Below are 19,923 nucleotides of genomic sequence, written 5' to 3'. Positions count from 1 at the left end.
GGAGGCCTTTCAGAGCCATCAGATTTCAACTAAAATATCTTCATTTGTGTTCCGAAGATGAACGGAGGTCTGACGGGTGTCGAACGACATGAGGGTAAGTAATTAATGACAGAATTTTCTTTTTTGAGTGAAGTAACCCTTTAAGTAATATTCTAATTTTCGGAGATACTGAATTTGGGATTTTTCTTAGTTGTCAGTTATAATCATAAAATTTAAATGAAATAAACATTTGAAATATATCAGTCTGTGTGTAATGAATGAATATAATATACAAGTTTCACTTTTTGAATGGAATTAGTGAAATAAATCAACTTTTTGATGATATTCTAATTATATGACCAGCACCTGAATGCTTCAAACCCACACGCTAAAACAGTTATGGCTGTTAGAGGTGGGGATAGTTGTAACAGTTTATTAAAAATGTTGCAACCCATTCTAATGAGTCCAGTTATTAATCACATCCTCTGTTGAGGCAAAGTCACGTGAGTTTTTGTAATACGTATCGAGGGATTTATTCAGTAAATGTGTTTCCATCATAGTTTATGTGCATGTGTTCTTACCAGATAAAAATGATATGCCTCAATTGAACTCAAGTTTTTTGTGCACATTATTAGAATTTATGCGCATCTTTCCATCCAGCGTTTATGCAATATCTCAAAATTCACATAAAAATAGGTGGATCTATAGTGACTGAACCCTTATGTGACAGGAATACACTCACACAATCACACGCAACAATTATTTTGTTCTTTTGTCAGTTTAAATTGTTCAAAACTTTGTTGTTCAATGGTGTTTATGCAAAACTTGGATAGTGAGTGTGTTATTTCAGCAAATGACCTCTCAGTGTTACATCTATCCCCGGCTAGTGTTACAACTCACCCCAGTGGTGGGGTAGATTGTAACAACACAACTCTCTTGATGTTTGACATGCATGAACTCACATAATCGGTGATTGTGTTCACGCCCAGGTGATTCATATTTGTAGCACACAAATGTGGCTACAATGTATCAATATTTGAGACCTATAGCACAAACAACCACTGAGTTACTGATGCTCAAACAAAAAGTGTTACAACAAACCCCTACTAAGAGTTTTGAAAATGTACACCTTGTGAAGAAAAACTGTAACTGTAAAAGAATTAGTAAATGCTGTTTTGAAATAGTTTTAGATGTGCATATTAGGCCTATAATGGAATGTCAAAGTCGTCAAGAATTTCATGTTGACTACATATTTAAGCCTACATAGCCTAGGCCTAGGTTACCATGGTATACACCGATCAGGCGTAACATTATGACAAGTGAACTGATTATCTCTTCATCATGGCAGCTTTTAGTGGGTGGGATATATTAGGCAGCAAGTGAACATTTTGTCCTCAAAGTTGATGTGTTAGAAGCAGGAAAAATGGGCAAGCGTAAGGATTGGAGCAAATTGTGATGGCTAGACGACTGGGTCAGAGCATCTCCAAAACTGCAGCTCTTGTGGGGTGTTCCCGGTCTGCAGTGGTCAGTATCTATTAAAAGTGGTCCAAGGAAGGAATACTGGTGAATTGGGGACAGGGTCATGGACGGCCAAGGCGCATTGATGCACGTGGGGAGCAAAGGCTGGCCTGTGCGGTCTGATCAAACAGACGAGTTGTAGCTGAAATAGCTCAAGAAATTAATGCTGGTTCTGATAGAAAGGTGTCAGAACACACAGTGCATCGTAGTTTGCTGCGTATGGGGCTGCATAGTCGCAGACCAGTCAGGGTGCCCATGCTGACCCCTTTCCACCTCCGAAAGCGGCAACAGTGGGTACGTGAGCATCAGAACTGGACCACGGAGCAATGGAAGAAGGTGGGAAAAAGGCAATCGGGCAGAGGCAGTGTGAGGTTTCGGGCAATGTTCTGCTGGGAAACCTTGGGTCCTGCCATCCATGTGGATGTTACTTTGACACCTACCTAAGCATTGTTGCAGACCATCTACACCCTTAAACGGTATTCCCTGGTGGCTGTGGTCTCTTTCAGCAGGATAATGTGCCCTGCCACAAAGCAAAAATGGTTCAGGAATGGTTTGAGGAGCACAACAAGAAGTTTGAGGTGTTGACTTGGCCTCCAAATTCCCCAGATCTCAATCCAATTGTGCAGAACAAACAAGTCCAATCCAATTTACAGGACTCAGAGGATCTGATGATAACACATTGGTGCCAAATACCACAGCACACCTTCAGGGGTCTATTGGAGTCCATGCCTCGATGGGTCAGGGCAGTTTTTGCAGCAAAAGGAGGACCAACACAATATTAGGTCATAATGTTTTGCCTGATCTTTGTATACATATAGAAAAAAGGCAGTACAATACTTTTAGTTCTTGTAGACGACATTTTTGGACATCAGTTGCTGTCTGCACGCGCCGATGATGCCCAGAAAAGCTGTCTAGGTAGGAAACGCACTATAGGTTTTGATTAAAAGAGGGTTTTAGGGCATTAAGTTGAGCTCTGTCAGGGAAAACAGCGGTGAGGTGCGCACGGGTCACCGGCTCTGATCTTTATGGATTATTATTTTTTCTGCATCAACTGCAAATCACGTGAGATGAATGTGCAATGACAGTGTCCCGACACCGAGCAGTCTCGCGCAGTTCTCGAGGAACGGATACGCGCTCACATTCCTTCATGTAATCGAGCACTTCATCGCATTTTTTACTGTGTTTTCTTTCTTTTTATTTTGCTTTTTTTGGGTTTGGTTTATTTAATAGCAATGGCTTGGCCGTGCATCAGCAGAGTCTGTTGCTTGGCTCGCTTCTGGAACCAGTTCGATAAATCGGATTTGTCGGTTCCGCTAACGATTCAGAACTACTCGGACGTCGCGGAGCAGGAGGTGCGATCCGTCACCAAACTCGTTTCCACGGAACAAGCACCGAGCGTCGACTTCGTAACGCCGGATCACGCAGCTGGAGTCCGGCGGCCACACCGGGGACGGACCGAGACGAGTTATAAACCCCGCGAGGACTACCATCCCCCGGGTGTGCCTTTCCAGAGCGTCACCCAGTATAAACAGGATTACAAACCCTGGCCCATCCCGAAGAAGGATAACTTTCCCTGGATTAGTAACGATGGGAAAGGGGGCACTTTAACAGACAGCCCGGTGAACGGTTACTCTAACGGCACGAGTCAGCCGCGCGCGGGCAGGCAGAGAGGAGATCAGATCAGCTCTTACAGGTACTGCTGATGCTCATGGGAGCTGTTCTTCAGCACCTCTCATCGAACGCTACAGAATCACACTTCTCAACAGTTAGTTATCATAATTATGAGTAAATAGATTTTACTGATCCACCAAAGGTTGTGGGATTTTACTACTTATAGCGAGTAAAGATACAACTTGTATGAATTTTATTTTAGCCTAGCGAGTAAAAAAAAAATCAAAGACAAAAATCCATAATCATATATGGACATTTTTACGTACCAAATAGACTACTACACTCAAATAAAAATGTAATAACACTAACTATTTTTTTGTTTATTTTTTTTTTGTATGACAGATAAAATGTGAATGTACACTAGAATCTAAAGCAGTGGTTAATTTTTATATATTAATATAAAAACACTATAGTGTACAACAATCAATTTACGGGGAATATATTTGCCGGATAGCTTTCACTCATTTATCTGTTCCTGTCAATATTGTGCAGAGAAAAGTGTCCTATCTTTGAAGATAGTTTCCTGTGGGGTTGTAACGGGCTGATGTGGTTGTAATGGTTGTGCATTGCAGTGATTTTCAGACAGTGTGGTCACTGTCATGCATATTTCATCTGACGACTCATGAAAGACCGGAATGAAACAAAAATAATTACATAAATGGAGAGTTATGAATTATGAACAGTCCACTGTGTTCATCAGCCTTTGGTTTCTAAAGGATGCGATCTGTGAATGTGCTGTGATGATCATATGAAACCTTTACTTCAGTCATTATTCACCCAAACCTTTCTGAGATTCTGCAGATTTTATTTTTTTCTGAATAATTTCTGAATAGGAATGTAGAGATACGGATCGTGAGAATCTTTTTTTATACAGGTTATGCTGAAGTAAATCTCCAGTGTTGGAGAAAAAGTTACTTTTTAAAGTAATGAATTACAATATTGCGTTACTCTCTAAAAAGTAACTCATTGTGTTACGCATGTAAAGTTATGTGTTAGGTTATACGTAACTCATCTGGGCTGGGCTTGCTTGCTTATTGCTTTTAATAACAAAAAGTTATTTTTAATAGGTTCTATTTTTGGCAAATGTAAAGGTTCTCACCAAAAGTGAAATGAATAAGCCTCAGGCTGAAGGAAATGCAAATTCACGCCAATAGAGGGTGCAGCTCAAACAAACCTTTATGCTGTGCTGCCATTCAACACACTCAAGGCCATAGTAGGCTATACTATATTTTCGTGATCAGGAGATTCCGCGGACCTCGGCGTGCAGCACTATTTTTGTGACTTGAGCGCTTGAAAACAAAATCCACTAGATAGTGCGCAAATCTTTAGAACGCATCTTTCCGTATACTTTGAAAGGCTCGTGCGCAAAATGGAGCGTGGCAAATGAAGTATACCTGGTAGGTAACGTATTCCAGAAAGCAAGGTTAACTTACCGTCACATATACCTTGAACTCTCGGTTGATTAACCCAAACCTTTCTTACTGGAGGTATTCTGGTTCCAAAAACGAGTCCGGGAGTAAGTTCAGACAACTCAGAGTATGAACACGCAAGATATTATCAACAAGTAAACGAATCGATGATTCACCATGGAAAAAGAAACAGACGCTAAGAAAAAGCGCGGCATTCTACTTCTTTCTTTTTCTTTTGTTTAATGGCGATTTACATAACAGCCTACTTAGTGCACATCGCCACCTATTTGGTGGTTGTGCAATAATTTTTTTCAATCTTTTTGTAATAAGTAATCTTTATTCACTGAGAATTAGGATTATATTGTTTTATTGATGCTAATTAATTGAATGCAGATCCATGTGTGAGATGACAATAAAATAAATAATACATATATTTGAATTGAATTAACATCTAAACATTACCTTGTTATAATAGTGCTTTAGAATAAATTGATAATATTGTATATAACACAACTGTAACTATATAACATTTAGTTTGATTAATATAACTATATTAATTATATACTACGCATCTGAATACCTCTTAAGCAAACTAACCCTGGTTATGTTCAGAGAGTGAGTTGCTATGGTTACTTACATACCCTGAAAGTTACCCCCGTTTTTGGAACCGAAAGTTGAGGTTATCCGCTTACTTACTCTTAAACATATCCAAGTATGTCACATAACCTGCTTTCTGGATTACCCCCCTGGGCCTTTACTTCAACAATAAAAAAATTAATAAAAAAAAAGAAACGAATGTGATGTTTATCTAAAGTCATTTTTCTTATTAGTAGGGTTGAAGTGGTTCATCGAACGTCAGCAGCAAAGACATTGCTTAATAAATAGAGATTAAATACATAAAGTATATTTGTTTTAGCACATTTAATTATTGTAGGTTTGCTTAATTTTCGAGTTTGCATTTCACTGTTTTTATTCATTTTGAGGAATACTGAGGAATTCATTTTGAGGAATACTGAATTTTTCAGTACTACAAGAACCACAACTGTCATTTACACAGCGCACACAACACCTCTGCACTTACTCCTGATTCCTCTCAACATGTGGACAGAAGAGATGTCAGACACTAGGGGGGCTTGCGTTACTTATTTGAAAAGGTAACTCAGATATTTTGTTGTAAATGTAAAAGTAATGTGTTACTTTATTAGTTACTTTAAAAAAGTAATCTGATTACTTGTAATGCGTTAGTTACTTTTGTTAAAAAGTAATCTGATTACTTGTAATGCGTTATCCCCAACACTGATTGTGGGCACCTGTTGCTCTCTTTTTGAAGCAGCCTGACTTTAACTTAGCCAGACATCCTCTGCTCTTCTCCGCAGCTCCTCAGGGCTCCCTCTCTGTTTTTGCCTGTCTGTCTTTCTCTGTCTCTGTCTGATGCATTTTATCTTTCTCTGGAATCAGACAGGAGTACCAGCCTTGGTCTGGAGCCCGGCCACCAAAGCCCTCCCACAAACGGCCCATGTTCTTGGGTACGGGTGCTGGCGAGCCCCCGCCGGAGACCAGCTACCAGGCCGCCTTCAGCACGGACACACACAGACACATGGACGGCGCACAGGAGACCAGCACTCACGGTCTGTCAGAGAGAGCACACACACACAGGACAGAGCTCAGCATGAAACCAGAGGTGAGTGTGACGACAGATCACAGGAGACGTGGGGAGAAGAGGAGTTGAAATCTGACAGAGCGCTGATGTGACAGAAACATCAACAATGTGCAAACTTTCAAACCATGCTCAGCAGAATGAGAATGAACTGGATGCTTTAATATAATCAGCAGATCAAGTTTAGACTTTAAAAAATAACTTCCATAAGAGGAATCAACATGAAAAGAAATGTCTTTCTTGTGTGTGTGTGTGTGTGTGTGTGTGTGTGTGTGTGTGTGTGTGTGTGTGTGTGTGTGTGTGTGTGTGTGTGTGTGTGTGTGTGTGTGTGTGTGTGTGTGTGTGTTATATTTACATATATATTTTAAATAAATTAATACTTTTATTCAGCAAGTACACTCATTCAATTTGATCACAAGTCAGGGCCATAGACACCATAGACTAGTCCCCCGAATAATAAGAAATGGTGGCCAAATTGCCCCCCCAAATATTTGATATTCTTGACGCTGCTCTGCTATAATCCATTACAACACATACTCTGTTTGTTGCTAGGATGACAAAAGTAAAATGGTACATATTTTAGGTTGGTCTTCCTCAGAGGTCTAACAACGCTCGTCACTGTCAGAATGAGTGAGATGGCCAATCAAATCAAAGAAGGCGGGGCTTACTGTTAGTGCGAATTCCAACGCAACACTTTAGTTCTGGCAGTGAAAGAGTGCATCGTAAGAGTACCTAAACATTTGATAAAAATGTTCAGGGACCAACAGTAATATCAAGTGATGCAAACTACTTTACATTTTTTACTGAAATTTCACCATTTTGAATTGAAAATATGACATTATTTATGTAAATCATAACTGAATTTGATGTGACAAGAAACGTTTTGCATTTTTACATTTTAGGCAGACAAAAATAAGTGTGAATGTGTGCATATTTAACAAAAAATAAATTTTTTGTTAATAGATTACTACAATAGAACTCAAATTTTTACTGTTCTTATTTCTTTATTTCTTGAAAAGCCTTTTTAATAATTTAGTTCCTTTAAACCAATAAGGCCAATAACCCCCACCCCATGCAAAAAAAAAAAACGTTGGTCCCCCCAATGTCGAAGACATGGTTACGGCCTGGTCACAAGTGACAGAATAGACTCCAACAATTTTTTTTTTAAATAAATGTTGTTTTGAACTTTCTATTTATTAAAGAATCCTGAGAAAATTTCATCTCTTTCCACAAAAATATGAAGCAGCACAAGGGTTTTCAACATTGATAATAATAAGAAAAGTTTCTTGAGCACCAAATCATCATATTAGAATGATTTCCGAAGGATCATGTGACACTGAAGATTGGAGTAATGATGCTGAACATGCAGCTTTGCATCACAGGAATTAATTAAATGTAAGCCTACAGGACAAAATTAGCAGAAATATGCACATTTTATAGTTGTGAAAGCATTTGCATGAATTATTCATGTTTGAACTTGCCATTACCGACGTTGTTTGTTACCATAACATTTTGACAAGTCAAAATGACTTTCCGTGGTAATCATCAGCACTGCCAGAGTTCAAATTGTATATAACCCAGAATGATGTAAGCAGAGATATTGATTTGCATAACCTTTTAGGTTCATCTGTGAAATCAAGCTTAACGTGCAATTAAATAACATTGGTTATTTAACACTGATCCCTTTCTGGGACAAATGAGAGTTTTAGGTCACAGTCTTTGGGGCTATGTCGTGTTCTTTGTATCGACTAGCGCTGATTCATTAGGGTTATGTAATCAGTGACCCGCTCCAGTGTCCCGTTATGTGAATCTAGTCTGAGCGCTACCTGTCAATAGTGATCCAAACTCACTGTGAAACTGCTGAAGCTTTTGCACATCCGTCAGTAAAGCAGAGGTCTTTAACCCTGCTCACTGTCCAGTAAAGTATGCACTAATTAGGGTTCATTTAGTCCTAATTACTCTCTGGGTAACCCACGCATGCTGTCATACCTCATGCATGACCGGTGAGGAAAGAAACACAATGCCAGGAGTCTCAGGCAGATCTATGAGAATTTGTGGTGGGTGAAGCGTTTGTGCTCCTGGTTTAAATTACTCTGTTATTGAGTTGTAACTTTTCCCTTCATAACCTCTGCACTGCTCCATTTGTCAAGTTGTCATATAGATCCACTTAGTCTGATGTTTTTTATGATGGCTGTACAAGTCTGATATCCCTCTATGGTTGTAGTTGGATCTTTATGAGAGATATTAACACATGCGATTGCGATGTAGTAGATATGTGCTCGCTTTCAAATCATATCAGTGGGACCGTTACATGTACTATATTATTTTTTATAGTTTTTTTTTTTTCATTTGTATGTCCGTGAGGCTGATATGCTTACATTTTGTGGGTTATGTGTGTGTGTAACCGTACTAATAGAGTCTAGTACACTGGAGAGTTGCGTGACTGAGCCAGCTGGCATTATTTGAGCCGTCCCAAGGGTTTAACTCGCGCACAGCTCGTCCTGCCCTCCCAATCTCCCTCCAGATGATGCATCTAATTTAATTGTAAAAGGCAGACTGACCGTTCACTTATTTGAGAGACAAAACCAGATGATCATTCTTAATTCTTTAAGTGGTAATCTTTCATTATTTTTTTCCTGTAAGACCATCAGTTTATTATGGAAGTTTATTTCCTCCACAGAATAAAAATAAATAAAAGGTAATTTAGACTTTTTATCTCACAATTCCGACTTTTTGTCCCGCAATTGTGTTTATATCTTAGTTCTGAGAGAAATGTCAGAATAGCAGGACATTAACTCGCAATACGGACTACAGGCACATCCGGGAACATAACTGTCAATTTTGTCACCGCCCCTTTTTAGGGGAAAATAAACTAGACTTCACATAGGCTCTGTCCCAAGTGGCACACTTCATGTGCACTTTCGGTCTTGTGGACAATGGCCGCTGCGTGCGCGTGTCTGTTAAGTCCACGAGACCGTAGGGTGTCCCATTTGTCATTTTAGGTCTCAGAAGGGTGCTCGCGAGCGCCCCCCTTTGAGGTCGATATGAGCCCTCGATGCGCACTTGTGCGGGTTACACAGCAGACTTTTTCCCGGCCGTCAAAGCGGCATTACGTCATGAAAGTGTGGACTCAGAGGAAGACCGTGAGGGTTTAGGGTGCCATTTGGGACAGGGCCATAGACTTCAAAACCAAATAGCGGCGCAAAATAACTTCCGTACACAGCCGGCAGGCTTGAATAGCTTAAGAAATCCCTAAGATTAAACATGTCAAGTAATTATATGTCCACCCTGCCTGCCATAGAGCGTGAAAGATACATCCACACACTTAATTTGGTAAATTTAAAAACATGTCCCTTAATTTTCCCACCGTCAAATTGGCGTAACAACCCCACCCAGTGGCCAGAGGTGTCTTACCCTGACATTTACTCGTACCTCATCGAGTCACCAGGGAAGCCAGTGAATGATTTTACTTAGTTTTTGAGTCATGAAGTACAGATGATGCTATCGGAAGCTAAGTCAGGCAAGTTGTATGACCAATTTGACTGTGGGAGAATGAAGGGAAATTTAAAATAATTTTTTTTTGTTTTTTAAATTGACCAAATTAAGTTTGTGGATGTATCTTTCACGCTCTATGGCAGGCAGGGTGGACATATAATTACTTTACATGTTTAATCTTAGATATTAGTTATCTTAGTTATTTTTAATTTCTTAAGTTATTCAAGCCCTGCCGGCTGTGTACGGACGTTATTTTGCGCCACTATTTTGTATTGAAGTCTAGTTTATTTTCCCCTAAAAAGGGGCAGTGACGAAATTGACAGTTAAGTTCCCGGATGTGCCGGTAGTCCGTATTGTAAGAAAACAGTCAAAACTCCCAGTTTATATCTCGCAATTCTGAATTGTTTGTGAGATATCAAATAAAAATTGCGAATTATAAAATCAGAATTGCGAGATAAAAAGTCGTAACTGTGAGATGAAAAAGTTGTAATCATGTTTTTCAGACGCCATTTACGCGATACCATTTTCAACTAGAATTTTGAACTTTTTACTGTTATAGTCTCTGTGTAAAATACATAAACACACATTTGTGAAAAGTCTATACACTCTAAAAAATGCTGGGTTGAAAATGGACTAACCCAGCAATTGGGTTGTTTTAACCCAGCGGTTGGGTTAAATGTTTGCTTAAAACAACCCAATTGCTGGGTTAAAACAACCCAATCGCTGGGTTAGTCCATTTTCAACCCAACTTGGGTTATTTTTAACCCAGCATTTTTTAGAGTGTAATAACATATTATATTAACTAATAATGTAAATTCATATGTTAATTACCACAATGGGTCAAAGCCATGCATTTCCATTTCCAGTTGTCTGCTTTAATTAATCATTAGCTAACGATTTGCAAAGGTTTCATTATGCTATGACTTTATTTGTTGAGGCACATGACTATTAACTAATTCAAAATGAATTCAAAAGCCATAACCACAATGACATTACTTAACAATTAGTAACAATTATAATGTTCATTAGTTGCTGATATAGTAATCATTAATAAATGGGTTAGTTCTTCATGAGTCATACATTAACTCGTGAGTATCTTTGCATTAGTTAAGCATGAATTAATGCATATTAGTGCATCTGTATTGTAAAGTGTTGCAATAATTTGTCACAAATTAATACATTTATGTCACAATATCACTTCTATCGCAAAAACCTGGTCACATATGGACCCTTGAGTCTTAGATCTTTTCAATAATAGGCTATTTATTTAGTCAGTGTTAGAGGATTTATACATAAAATAGTGCAGTAAAATTTGGTCAAATGTTTCAAATCATCAAACTGCCCACGTTTTAAAGTACTGTTCCCAGGGTAAGGCGATGTCTGATTGGAAAACAGGATGATTTTTGAGAATTTATGCTTTCAAATGATACCTAGTTTATGGTGATTACTTAAAATTCTTACTTAAAATTACACTCTAAAAAATTGTAACGCAAATTTGTGAAAACAGTGACGTCATGCACATGCGCATTACATGTTCAGGTATGTCGTTTTTCTTTACAAAGTGAGATCGCCATCTACTGGCCTGCCAGCGTAATACAGCATATCTAATTGTTTTCGTGGATCCGTTTCATCGGGGATAGTTATGATAATGTTGTCGTCTGCATGCGAAAAAAGCAAAGCGAAAAATGTTTCACTTTATAGTACATCATTGTTGTGTAAACGTTTTTGAAAACAACACTGTTATTGTGTCTGTGTAAACTACAAAAACGCACATTTGTGAAAAGTGACGTCATGCGCATGCGTATTACACAAGCGGCAACCCATCGCAATTCTGAAGCTGCAATTCATCGACTGGCCGCTAGGGACAGGATCCAGAAGTGAGCAGAATCTCATTGAGCCCCATGTTAAAATGGTCAACTTTAGAGCAGAATAAAACATGTTTACAGCCTGGTACAAATTGTGCTTTTGGTCTATACGGCTCATTTTGCCCTTCATGACAACTGTGAATTTTTTTATAGCTCATTCGTTTACATTATATAAAGCCTTAAAGTTCTGCATAATTAAGGGCGTGGCCACTTCGAGTGACTGGTGGATAGCCATTTATCTGCTGTCTGTTAGTCATCGCGTCACTTAAGCTCCGCCCACGTCCCGCCTTTTTGCCCATTTTCTGTTATCCGGGAGTGACGCGCGATGACACGCTGCCAAGATGGCAACGGCCACCATTGCGCTTCAGAACGGCTCATCAGAATCCTATGGGTGACGTCACGGACACTACGTCCATATTTTTTTACAGTCTATGGTATTACATAGGCGTGTAGTGTTTCTTTACAAAGTGAGATCGCCATCTACTGGCCTGGAATGAATAATACAGCGTTTTTTAATCATTTTTGTGGATCTGTGTGAACGGGGATCGTTTTCAGTTTTTAGTACATCACCGTCAGGAAAACGTTCCCTAAATGAGGTCATGGATCACTCTGCTGATAGACTGTTGAGCTGGATCAGCTTTGTTAGATAAAACGATTCAAAATGTGCAGGGTTCCAGGAGCAACACTGTAAACACTCTTATAGAGATCAAACCTGCACAGATTTCACAGTGAATAAATCCCAGGGTTTCATAAGTTGAAATGTAACCTTAAATGACAGTTTAAACAGATTATATAAGCTTTTAAGTTGACATCGGTCCCATACGTCAGCACTCTGTCCCTGAAGGTCAGCAGCCTATGTCATATGACAGACAGAGAACAAGGCCGTGTTCAAAATGGAATATTACTGTACTGTATACAGCATACTATATATTAAAATAATTATATTTTATTTCTGTGATGGCAAAGCTGAATTTTCAGCATCATTACTCCAGTCTTCAGTGTCACATGATCCTTCAGAAATCATTCTAATATGCTGATTTGCTGCTCAAGAAACTTTTATTATTATAATGTGCTGGTTAATATTTTTGTTGAAACCATGATCCTTTTTTTTTTTTTAGGATTCTTTGAATATATACTTTTTATTAGAAATAGCAATCTTTTGAAACATTTTAAATGTCTTTATAAAGGTCACGTTTGATCAGTTTAATGTCTTTTCTGAATAAAGTATTAATTTCTTGTCCCAAAACCTTTGAACTGTAGGGCATTGTACTGTGCAAAAGTCTTTCAAAACAAGCAATACCCTCTAGTCATTTCGGAAATAATGATTTTACGTTTGAAGTCTAGGCTTAAGCATACAGAGCTTTATTTACAATAATTATGAAATAGCTTGAATGCAGCATTATTAATTCATAAAGCATTTCCAGCATTAGTCGGGAGGGTGCCATTCTGAAGACCTGAGTTAACAGTGTCTGCTGCTTTTAGCGAGTCTGTGTGGCTGAGGGTGTCGAGTTCTTATTCTAGAAACACTAAACAGTGTGAGAGTGTGTGTGAAAAAGATTTAGTAGATGATAAATCTAATTTTCACCCCACTGCTTGGCTTCTCTTATAGCAAACTCTTCTTAGATATCATCTAGCCAGAGAGAGAGAGAGAGAGAGAACAAGCGAAGAACAAAAAATAGATGGCGGCAGGGTGGAGGGAGATTTTATACTATAATGTGTCACTTGGACAAGCACATCCCAAATCATAGTACTTAATAGTGCATGCATTTTGGGCTAATATGTCCCACAACACCTTGTGCCGCAGAAGAGGAGGGGAGGACTCCATGACCTGATGGTTCTTTTTCAACTTCTTACATTTTAGATGAACATTGTTAAATGTAAATTCAGCCTTGGCCCGAGGAGAGTTACTTATCAAAGCAGCAAATTAAAGTTCAGCAATATAGCAGGTGAATTATGTATATTATTTATATTACAATGTTATGATGAACTATATGTCTTTCTTCACTGACTTTCTAAGTGTTTCTACGGATGCTGATTTTTAGAAGGCAGCTGTCTGACTCTGAGATGGCGAATGGGAACATGCTGTGTGTAATATTAGCAACACATTATTAACTGTTTGATAACGTAGTCAAGCAAAAGGCTAATCATATTAATTACCGTTATGTGTCCGATGTTATAGAGAGCGATACATAAAACATTCAGACTTTTAGATGTGCCTGTATAATTCACTCTTCCACTTCTTCTTCTTCTTTAAACATATATGGCGGAATTAAATCAGTATTTCTCTTGCCATTGTGCGTTGACTTTAGTAAAGTTGACCGAGTGGATCCCTGAGCTGGTGTGATTGAGTGGAGGCGGGGCTAATTTGCATATGCATGAATCCACAAGGGTGTAGAGTTACATTCAAGCTATTTTAAGGCATGAAGAATTTTTTTCCACAAGAGAAAAACCCTTTTTAAAATATGTAATTTTGGTGATCAAAGATGAGTTTTAACCCCTTAACTGGCACTCTTTTTTTTTCTTGATCGCCTTTTTTTCATATCATATATTTTAGTAATTATCATAAATTAGGTATCATTCGAAAGCTTACGAACTCAAAAATAATCCGGTGCAATCTGTTTTGAAATTTAACGTTACGTTACCATGGAAACAGTACTTTAAAATCTTCTAGCGGGCTCCTCCCCTAGTGGGCAGTGTCATGTTTCATATTACAATATTTATTTTAACTACTTTATAATCAAAATATTTTCTAATCTTGACAAAACGCATATCGTCGGAAAGGTCTGAGTCTCAAAGTTCCATATTTCACAGGAAAATGCATTAAAAACAACAATCAATGGAATTTGGATGACACCCGGTGGCTATTTTTGGTAAAGCACCTACACAAAATCTCATGGGAACTTTCATTTTTGTGATATCAACTTCAAATTTGGAACACAACTTGGTTAGACATATGGCTTTGATTTTATAGTAATTTTAGATTAAAACATTTTTGTAAAATATATATTTTATATAAAATAAAAAATATTTAGTACAGTATTTTTTTATTTACAGTAAATTTAGACTTCCATAGCTTTTTCATACTTTCACTTAATTGCTTTCACTTCAACAATAATCTGCCGAGTGTCTTCTTTAAAACAAGACCAAACTCTATATAGGTCTATATTCCAAGGCATTCTTGAATTACAGCCTTTTAAGTTTGGATAGGGCATTTTCATGTGTATTCTCAAAAAAACATTATTGACTGAGATTCTGACAAAAGTCATTGATTTTAACAAAAATGTTTTTATGTGTGACAGGAGCCGAAGACTAAACTGTCACCAAATCCATCTGCCGTCTTTCAAAGCAAATCCAGGATCTTCAACATATGATCCATGAAGCTCCCCACATTCACGTCTGATTCAGCCTTTCACTAGAAGAGAAGACCATTCGGAAAAAGGAATGTCTAAAGAGACACCTGAATGTTAGGAAATTTTGAGAGACTAGGATAATCAGAGGAAGAAAACGCCTGAGGATGAATAGAGACTGTTTCAATGCAAGAGCTTGTGAAGAGCAAAATCAGTAAAACAGGATTCTCTAAATCATTCCACTGAGGAAATTACAGAACCAGAGGAATTTTGCTGGAAATTTACACAATGTAAAATCTATGCAAGAGAATGTATGCTTCAAATGTCAACCATCTATCGGAAGGATATGTTTGTAAGACACATGTTTTAGAGAAAGAGAGATAAAGTGTGTGTGTGTGACTGAGAAAGTTTTCAGGCCTCAAATTCTGCTGAGCTCACCCCGTCCCTGCTGAATGAATATCTGCATGTTTCGTAATAGTTTTATGAATCAATTGAATATGCACATTTAGAAATGTTTTAAATAAACAATGTAATCTGGTAACTGTGTGTGTGTGCGTGTGTATCCTGTACAAGCCTTGTTAACAGCGTTATTTTGTATATAGTGATGATGTTGGATCTGTTAATGTCTGCCTGAGGACGCCTGGTACTGTATTGCTCCAGACTCACTAGCCCTTTATGAAACCCACCTAAAGACTGTAACACATTAAGAATATTTCACTGATTTTTGGGCTGTCCAAGTTTTTTTTTTGTGTAAATTTGGTTTAGAGATAAAAATGGAAACTAAGACAAAACTGTTTAAATAAAAATGACATTCTTAACATTTGCGTTCATATTATTTGGCTGATTCACATATTACAAATATTTATGATTTAAAAACACCTCACATGTTCTTGTAATTAACATTTTTATGCAAATAAAACTGCAATAATAATGATACAGGGTTTCTACACCTTTTGCTTTAGATTGATAAAGACTTCAAAAATCATATTATAGAACTTGCTCTATAAAGTGCAATTCAGAGCAAATGAAAAGTGCGAAGCGTGACTATTTACAAGATACATTTCCATGTCTTTATATTTTATTTACAGAAATTGCATTGATAAAGGGCGATTTAGAGCCAATTCAATATTTTAGTCCTGGACATAAGTATTTTCATGTCTATTGTAGATCTAAACTCTCTAAAACAGCACAAAAAACAGTAACACTTTAGTTTTGGGTGCATTTCTCACTATTAACTAGTTGCTTGTTAGCATGCATATTACTAGGCCTCTGGCTTGGCGTGCTCAGTTGGGGACACTAAATTTTTCAACTAAACATCGAAATAAATCTAATTAATAAACTAAATTAACCATTTAAACTAAATTACTGATCTAATTATTGATCTAAAGCCCACACTGTCACTGTATGATAATTGAAATGATGACATCAGCGTTTTTTCCAGAATGGCTATACAGCTGAATAAAATTATGCTGCATTATTTTCCTGTTTAACACTGTAAAGCTGCTTTGAAACAATCTACATTGTTAAAAGCGCTATATAAATAAAGTTGACTTGACTAGGGATATTGGCTTTTTATAAGTACACATATTAATGCCTTATTCTGCATGACCATATTCTACATCCCTTAATCCTGTACCTAAACATAACCACTACCATACCAAATTTCACGATTCGATTACATTTTCATTCACAAGGTTGCAATTCGATTCAATATCGATTATTGTGGATATATATATCAGATACAGTACATGACAAATTTTCTTGTGGAGAAAAAAATCCTCAACTAATGCTGTAAACTATACATGGGTGTCAGTTGGAACTACATCAGCCTACTATAATAATGAAGGTTAAAACTAACTGATTTAAATATAATATTACACTCAAGGATGTTTTAAAAAAAAAATACCAACTTTACAATTAAATAATCATTCTACTCCAATTTGTTTTTTGAAATATAACATTTAAATGTGGAAGTCATAAAAATCGTCAAAATCTGGAAAGTGACTCTAATCCAAACAACACACGTACAAGCTAGCTCAATAGGCCAAGCGGTTCATTCATAATTCCTTAAGATCGCTGTGGAAATGTGGAAATCGCTGTAAAAACCGGAAGATCATTTAGGTAGCATATTTACGGAGCCCTGCATATGACATACAGGAAAAAAACTAGTAGGCTAAATCGTGCACACGATTTATAAATCGAGGGAACAAATGAGTAAATCATGTGGACGGTTTAGCAAATCGAGGGAACAAATTTGAAAATTTTGCACACAATTTACTTTTTTTCCCCTTGCACTTCATGTGTGGGGCTCGATCCGTACATATTAACTAACACATTGCTTTAATTTATTTTACAAACAAATCTAAATTAGCATTTTAAATAATATCTACGCGTTACATAATGGTGTAGTTTTGCCTTGTGATTACATAATGACGTCATAGCGCAATGACGTCACAACGTCAATTAGCAACTTTAAGCAACAACTCGATCTGCCTTTAGCAACTTCCCCTGAAAGCGGAGATGATCCGTTGACGTGCGCTCAGTGCTGTCGCTACAGCGATCTGTCACGCCACATTGAACAGCGCCAAAACGATATTTATTTTTTAAATTCCGTAATAAAATCGACATAATTTGAAATCTGAGATTTTGTTTCATATCAAAAGTTAACAAACCACAAAGATTTTTGCAATTTATTGGATGGGAGGGGCTCTACAAAGTTAAATTTATTCATAAACTGAAAACTGGAGGATAGAGTAGACTAATCGATTCTTGGGATTTAAGAATCGATATCGGTTCATAAAAACATTATTTTGTTCATAAAAACATAAAAAAAAAATTAAGTTAGAGGCAAAAGTCGTTGTTAATAGTGAGGGTTAGACCTTAAACTAAAGTGTGACAAAATGCAAAAGTGCGATTTTTACATTTTCTGAAGAAAACTTGAAAAAGTGGGTACATATGCTTACACACACATCCCTCTAAAGTTCATCCTGTTACTGTTTTGCTGTGACATTTAATTTGTACTGGTAGTTGGAAAAAGAATAGAACAAATCAGGACAGACGGATCCATCTTATTTTTTAATACAAGAATAGTCATTTTCTGATGCACAATGTGAAGGAAAAACATCCAGGAGTTCGGTTACTTTATATCGTGACTGACTTTAACACTGAATAAACACAGAAATACATTCTTTCCCATCGACACAAACACCAAAAAATGTCTTGATTTGTTTAAAACAAGCACACACAGAGAAACCGATGCTAGTTGTATGACAAAACAAAACACCCCACCAAACCAGAGGACACAACAGTGTTTGTTTTAGCAAATACTCAAATGCCTCCCGTTTATCTGCACATTTTCCTCAATGCCCCCAAATGACAGGAACAATACAAAAAAAATACGTTCCACTGAAGTTCAATCCTTCATAAATCCTAGTTTTACGAAAAATATTCATATGAATACAACATGATTAAGACTTTTCTTACACATTCTTTGCCCTAGTGTGAAGCTAGTAAAGAGGTGCAACTTGACAAGGACATGAGAAAATCATTTAAGACCCAATAAAAAAGAAAATGAATGGGGAGGATTTTACACAAGCTGCACAAAAAAAGTAATTACCTTCTCTAGATATATCCTGCTCGACATGTATTGTTCAACAATGGCTCATTTAATGTCTGTATTTCTGCTTAAAGAAACACTCAAAACTGAAAATTCTGTCATTATTTACTCATGTTGTTACGGATTTGGAGCAACATGAGGATGAGTAAATCATTCCAGGAAAAAATGGGTGAACTATTCCTTTAAGACTAAACAGTTCTGTGTCAACGGCAGATCAGGGTCACGTGATCATGAGTTTCATTTGCAGAGATTGAGGGTCTCATTAAAAGTAGAATAATGGATGAGCGGTTAATAGATCTGTGGTCTACTGTACCAGCTCTTTTCTGAAGAGACAACACTGTACTGTAGTTATTGTACTGACGGTTACATTAATTTATTGGACCATAGTTCATAAATATCACAGAATTCATGAAGGAAGCGTGAAAAACGAATAAATAGAGTGATGTAGCCATACGAAACAAATGCTGTTCAGGCAGCGTGTCAAGATAACGTTACTATCCATTTGGTGGATACGTTACTTTCCCTTGAGCTCAGTACCCTTATATAACGCCGGCTGACTTGCATTATGACACGGGCAAGTCAGAGGACATTTGCGCCTGTGATTGGTCAGCCCTTGCACATTCTCACTTTTTAAACAACGTGAGGGGAAGGAGTTAGTGTGTGACAGTCCACCTTTCGGTCTGTGGTCAGATGCCAAGGGGTGAAGTCAGTCAGCGTGGCTTTCATCCTTCACCATGATGCCCATGTACCTATCAGAGACCGAGATTATGCAGAGGATTAAAAAAATAAAAAAAACTTTTCAGCTTGTTCAAGACCGTGGGAACAGTTGAGAAAAAAAGTCTAAAATGAGAGCAAAATTACCTATTAGTCAGAAAATCACAGGTGGGAATAGAGCTAATGGCCTGATGCATGTCCATAGCCGATATCTCTCTCGGAGTTCTGTGGAGACAAGAAGAAAGGGATGAAACAAGGATGGGAAAGAGAGAGAGAAATATCACGGTACATTTGCTATCTTGGTATAATGGGTTATTGACCTTTGAGCATTAAATGAGAGGTCTTGTCAAACTGCTGCTTTCTGTTAATGTACGAGACATCGACCAGATCCTGCTTGACTGATCATCATCATAAAAGGCAGTTACAAAAGATTGTATAAAAGCCTGATGAAATATTCTGCTCAATCAGTGTGTGTGTGTGTGTGTGTGTGTGTGTGTGTGTGTATGTGTGTGTGAGGCATGTCAATGAAAGCAGATGTGCTGAGTAAGTAGAGCAGCACTGAGCCAATCTCTTCGGTCTCTCAGGGCTGGGCTTTGCTGCTCTACAACTCAAATAAATCAGATTTTCACGAGCTATTCTCAGGGCTCTGATA

The 19,923-nt window shown here is 37.6% G+C and overlaps 2 protein-coding genes across 3 annotated transcripts in view; one reads left to right on the top strand and one right to left on the bottom strand.

Moving 5' to 3' along the window:
• The first annotated feature begins 1,639 nt into the window (after positions 1-1,639).
• map6d1 (MAP6 domain containing 1) lies at positions 1,640-15,876 on the top strand. The gene is made up of 3 exons (XM_079818953.1): positions 1,640-3,190; positions 6,036-6,258; positions 14,894-15,876. Exons 1-3 carry the CDS (start codon positions 2,730-2,732, stop codon positions 14,963-14,965), a joined length of 756 nt encoding a protein of 251 aa, XP_079675079.1. The 5' UTR covers positions 1,640-2,729; the 3' UTR covers positions 14,966-15,876.
• Positions 15,877-17,993: 2,117 nt separating this feature from the next.
• Positions 17,994-19,923, bottom strand: part of yeats2 (YEATS domain containing 2) — a 48,112-nt gene continuing 46,182 nt past the window's right edge. Inside the window, exons 30-31 of one of the 2 annotated variants that reach the window (XM_079818951.1) lie at positions 19,419-19,496; positions 17,994-19,306 (exon numbers count right to left, since the gene is read on the bottom strand). In XM_079818951.1, coding sequence (XP_079675077.1) covers positions 19,264-19,306; positions 19,419-19,496 — 121 coding nt within the window. In that variant the 3' untranslated portion in view covers positions 17,994-19,263. The remainder of the gene's footprint in view (positions 19,307-19,418; positions 19,497-19,923) is intronic. The other variant, XM_079818952.1, reaches the window with a different exon arrangement.

Source organism: Gobio gobio (genome assembly GCF_949357685.1).
Source record: "Gobio gobio genome assembly, chromosome: 6".
In the NCBI taxonomy this organism is placed as follows: domain Eukaryota; kingdom Metazoa; phylum Chordata; class Actinopteri; order Cypriniformes; family Gobionidae; genus Gobio; species Gobio gobio.
This window is presented reverse-complemented; position numbering and strand designations above follow the sequence as displayed.

What these genes read in the sequence shown, in the direction of transcription:
- map6d1 (XM_079818953.1), top strand. Translation starts at nt 2,730, where the DNA reads ATGGCTTGGCCGTGCATCAGCAGAGTCTGTTGCTTGGCTCGCTTCTGG. An exon ending in GATCAGATCAGCTCTTACAG is followed by an intron (nt 3,191 to 6,035) that starts GTACTGCTGATG and finishes CTCTGGAATCAG; the next exon opens with ACAGGAGTACCAGCCTTGGT. An exon ending in AGCTCAGCATGAAACCAGAG is followed by an intron (nt 6,259 to 14,893) that starts GTGAGTGTGACG and finishes TATGTGTGACAG; the next exon opens with GAGCCGAAGACTAAACTGTC.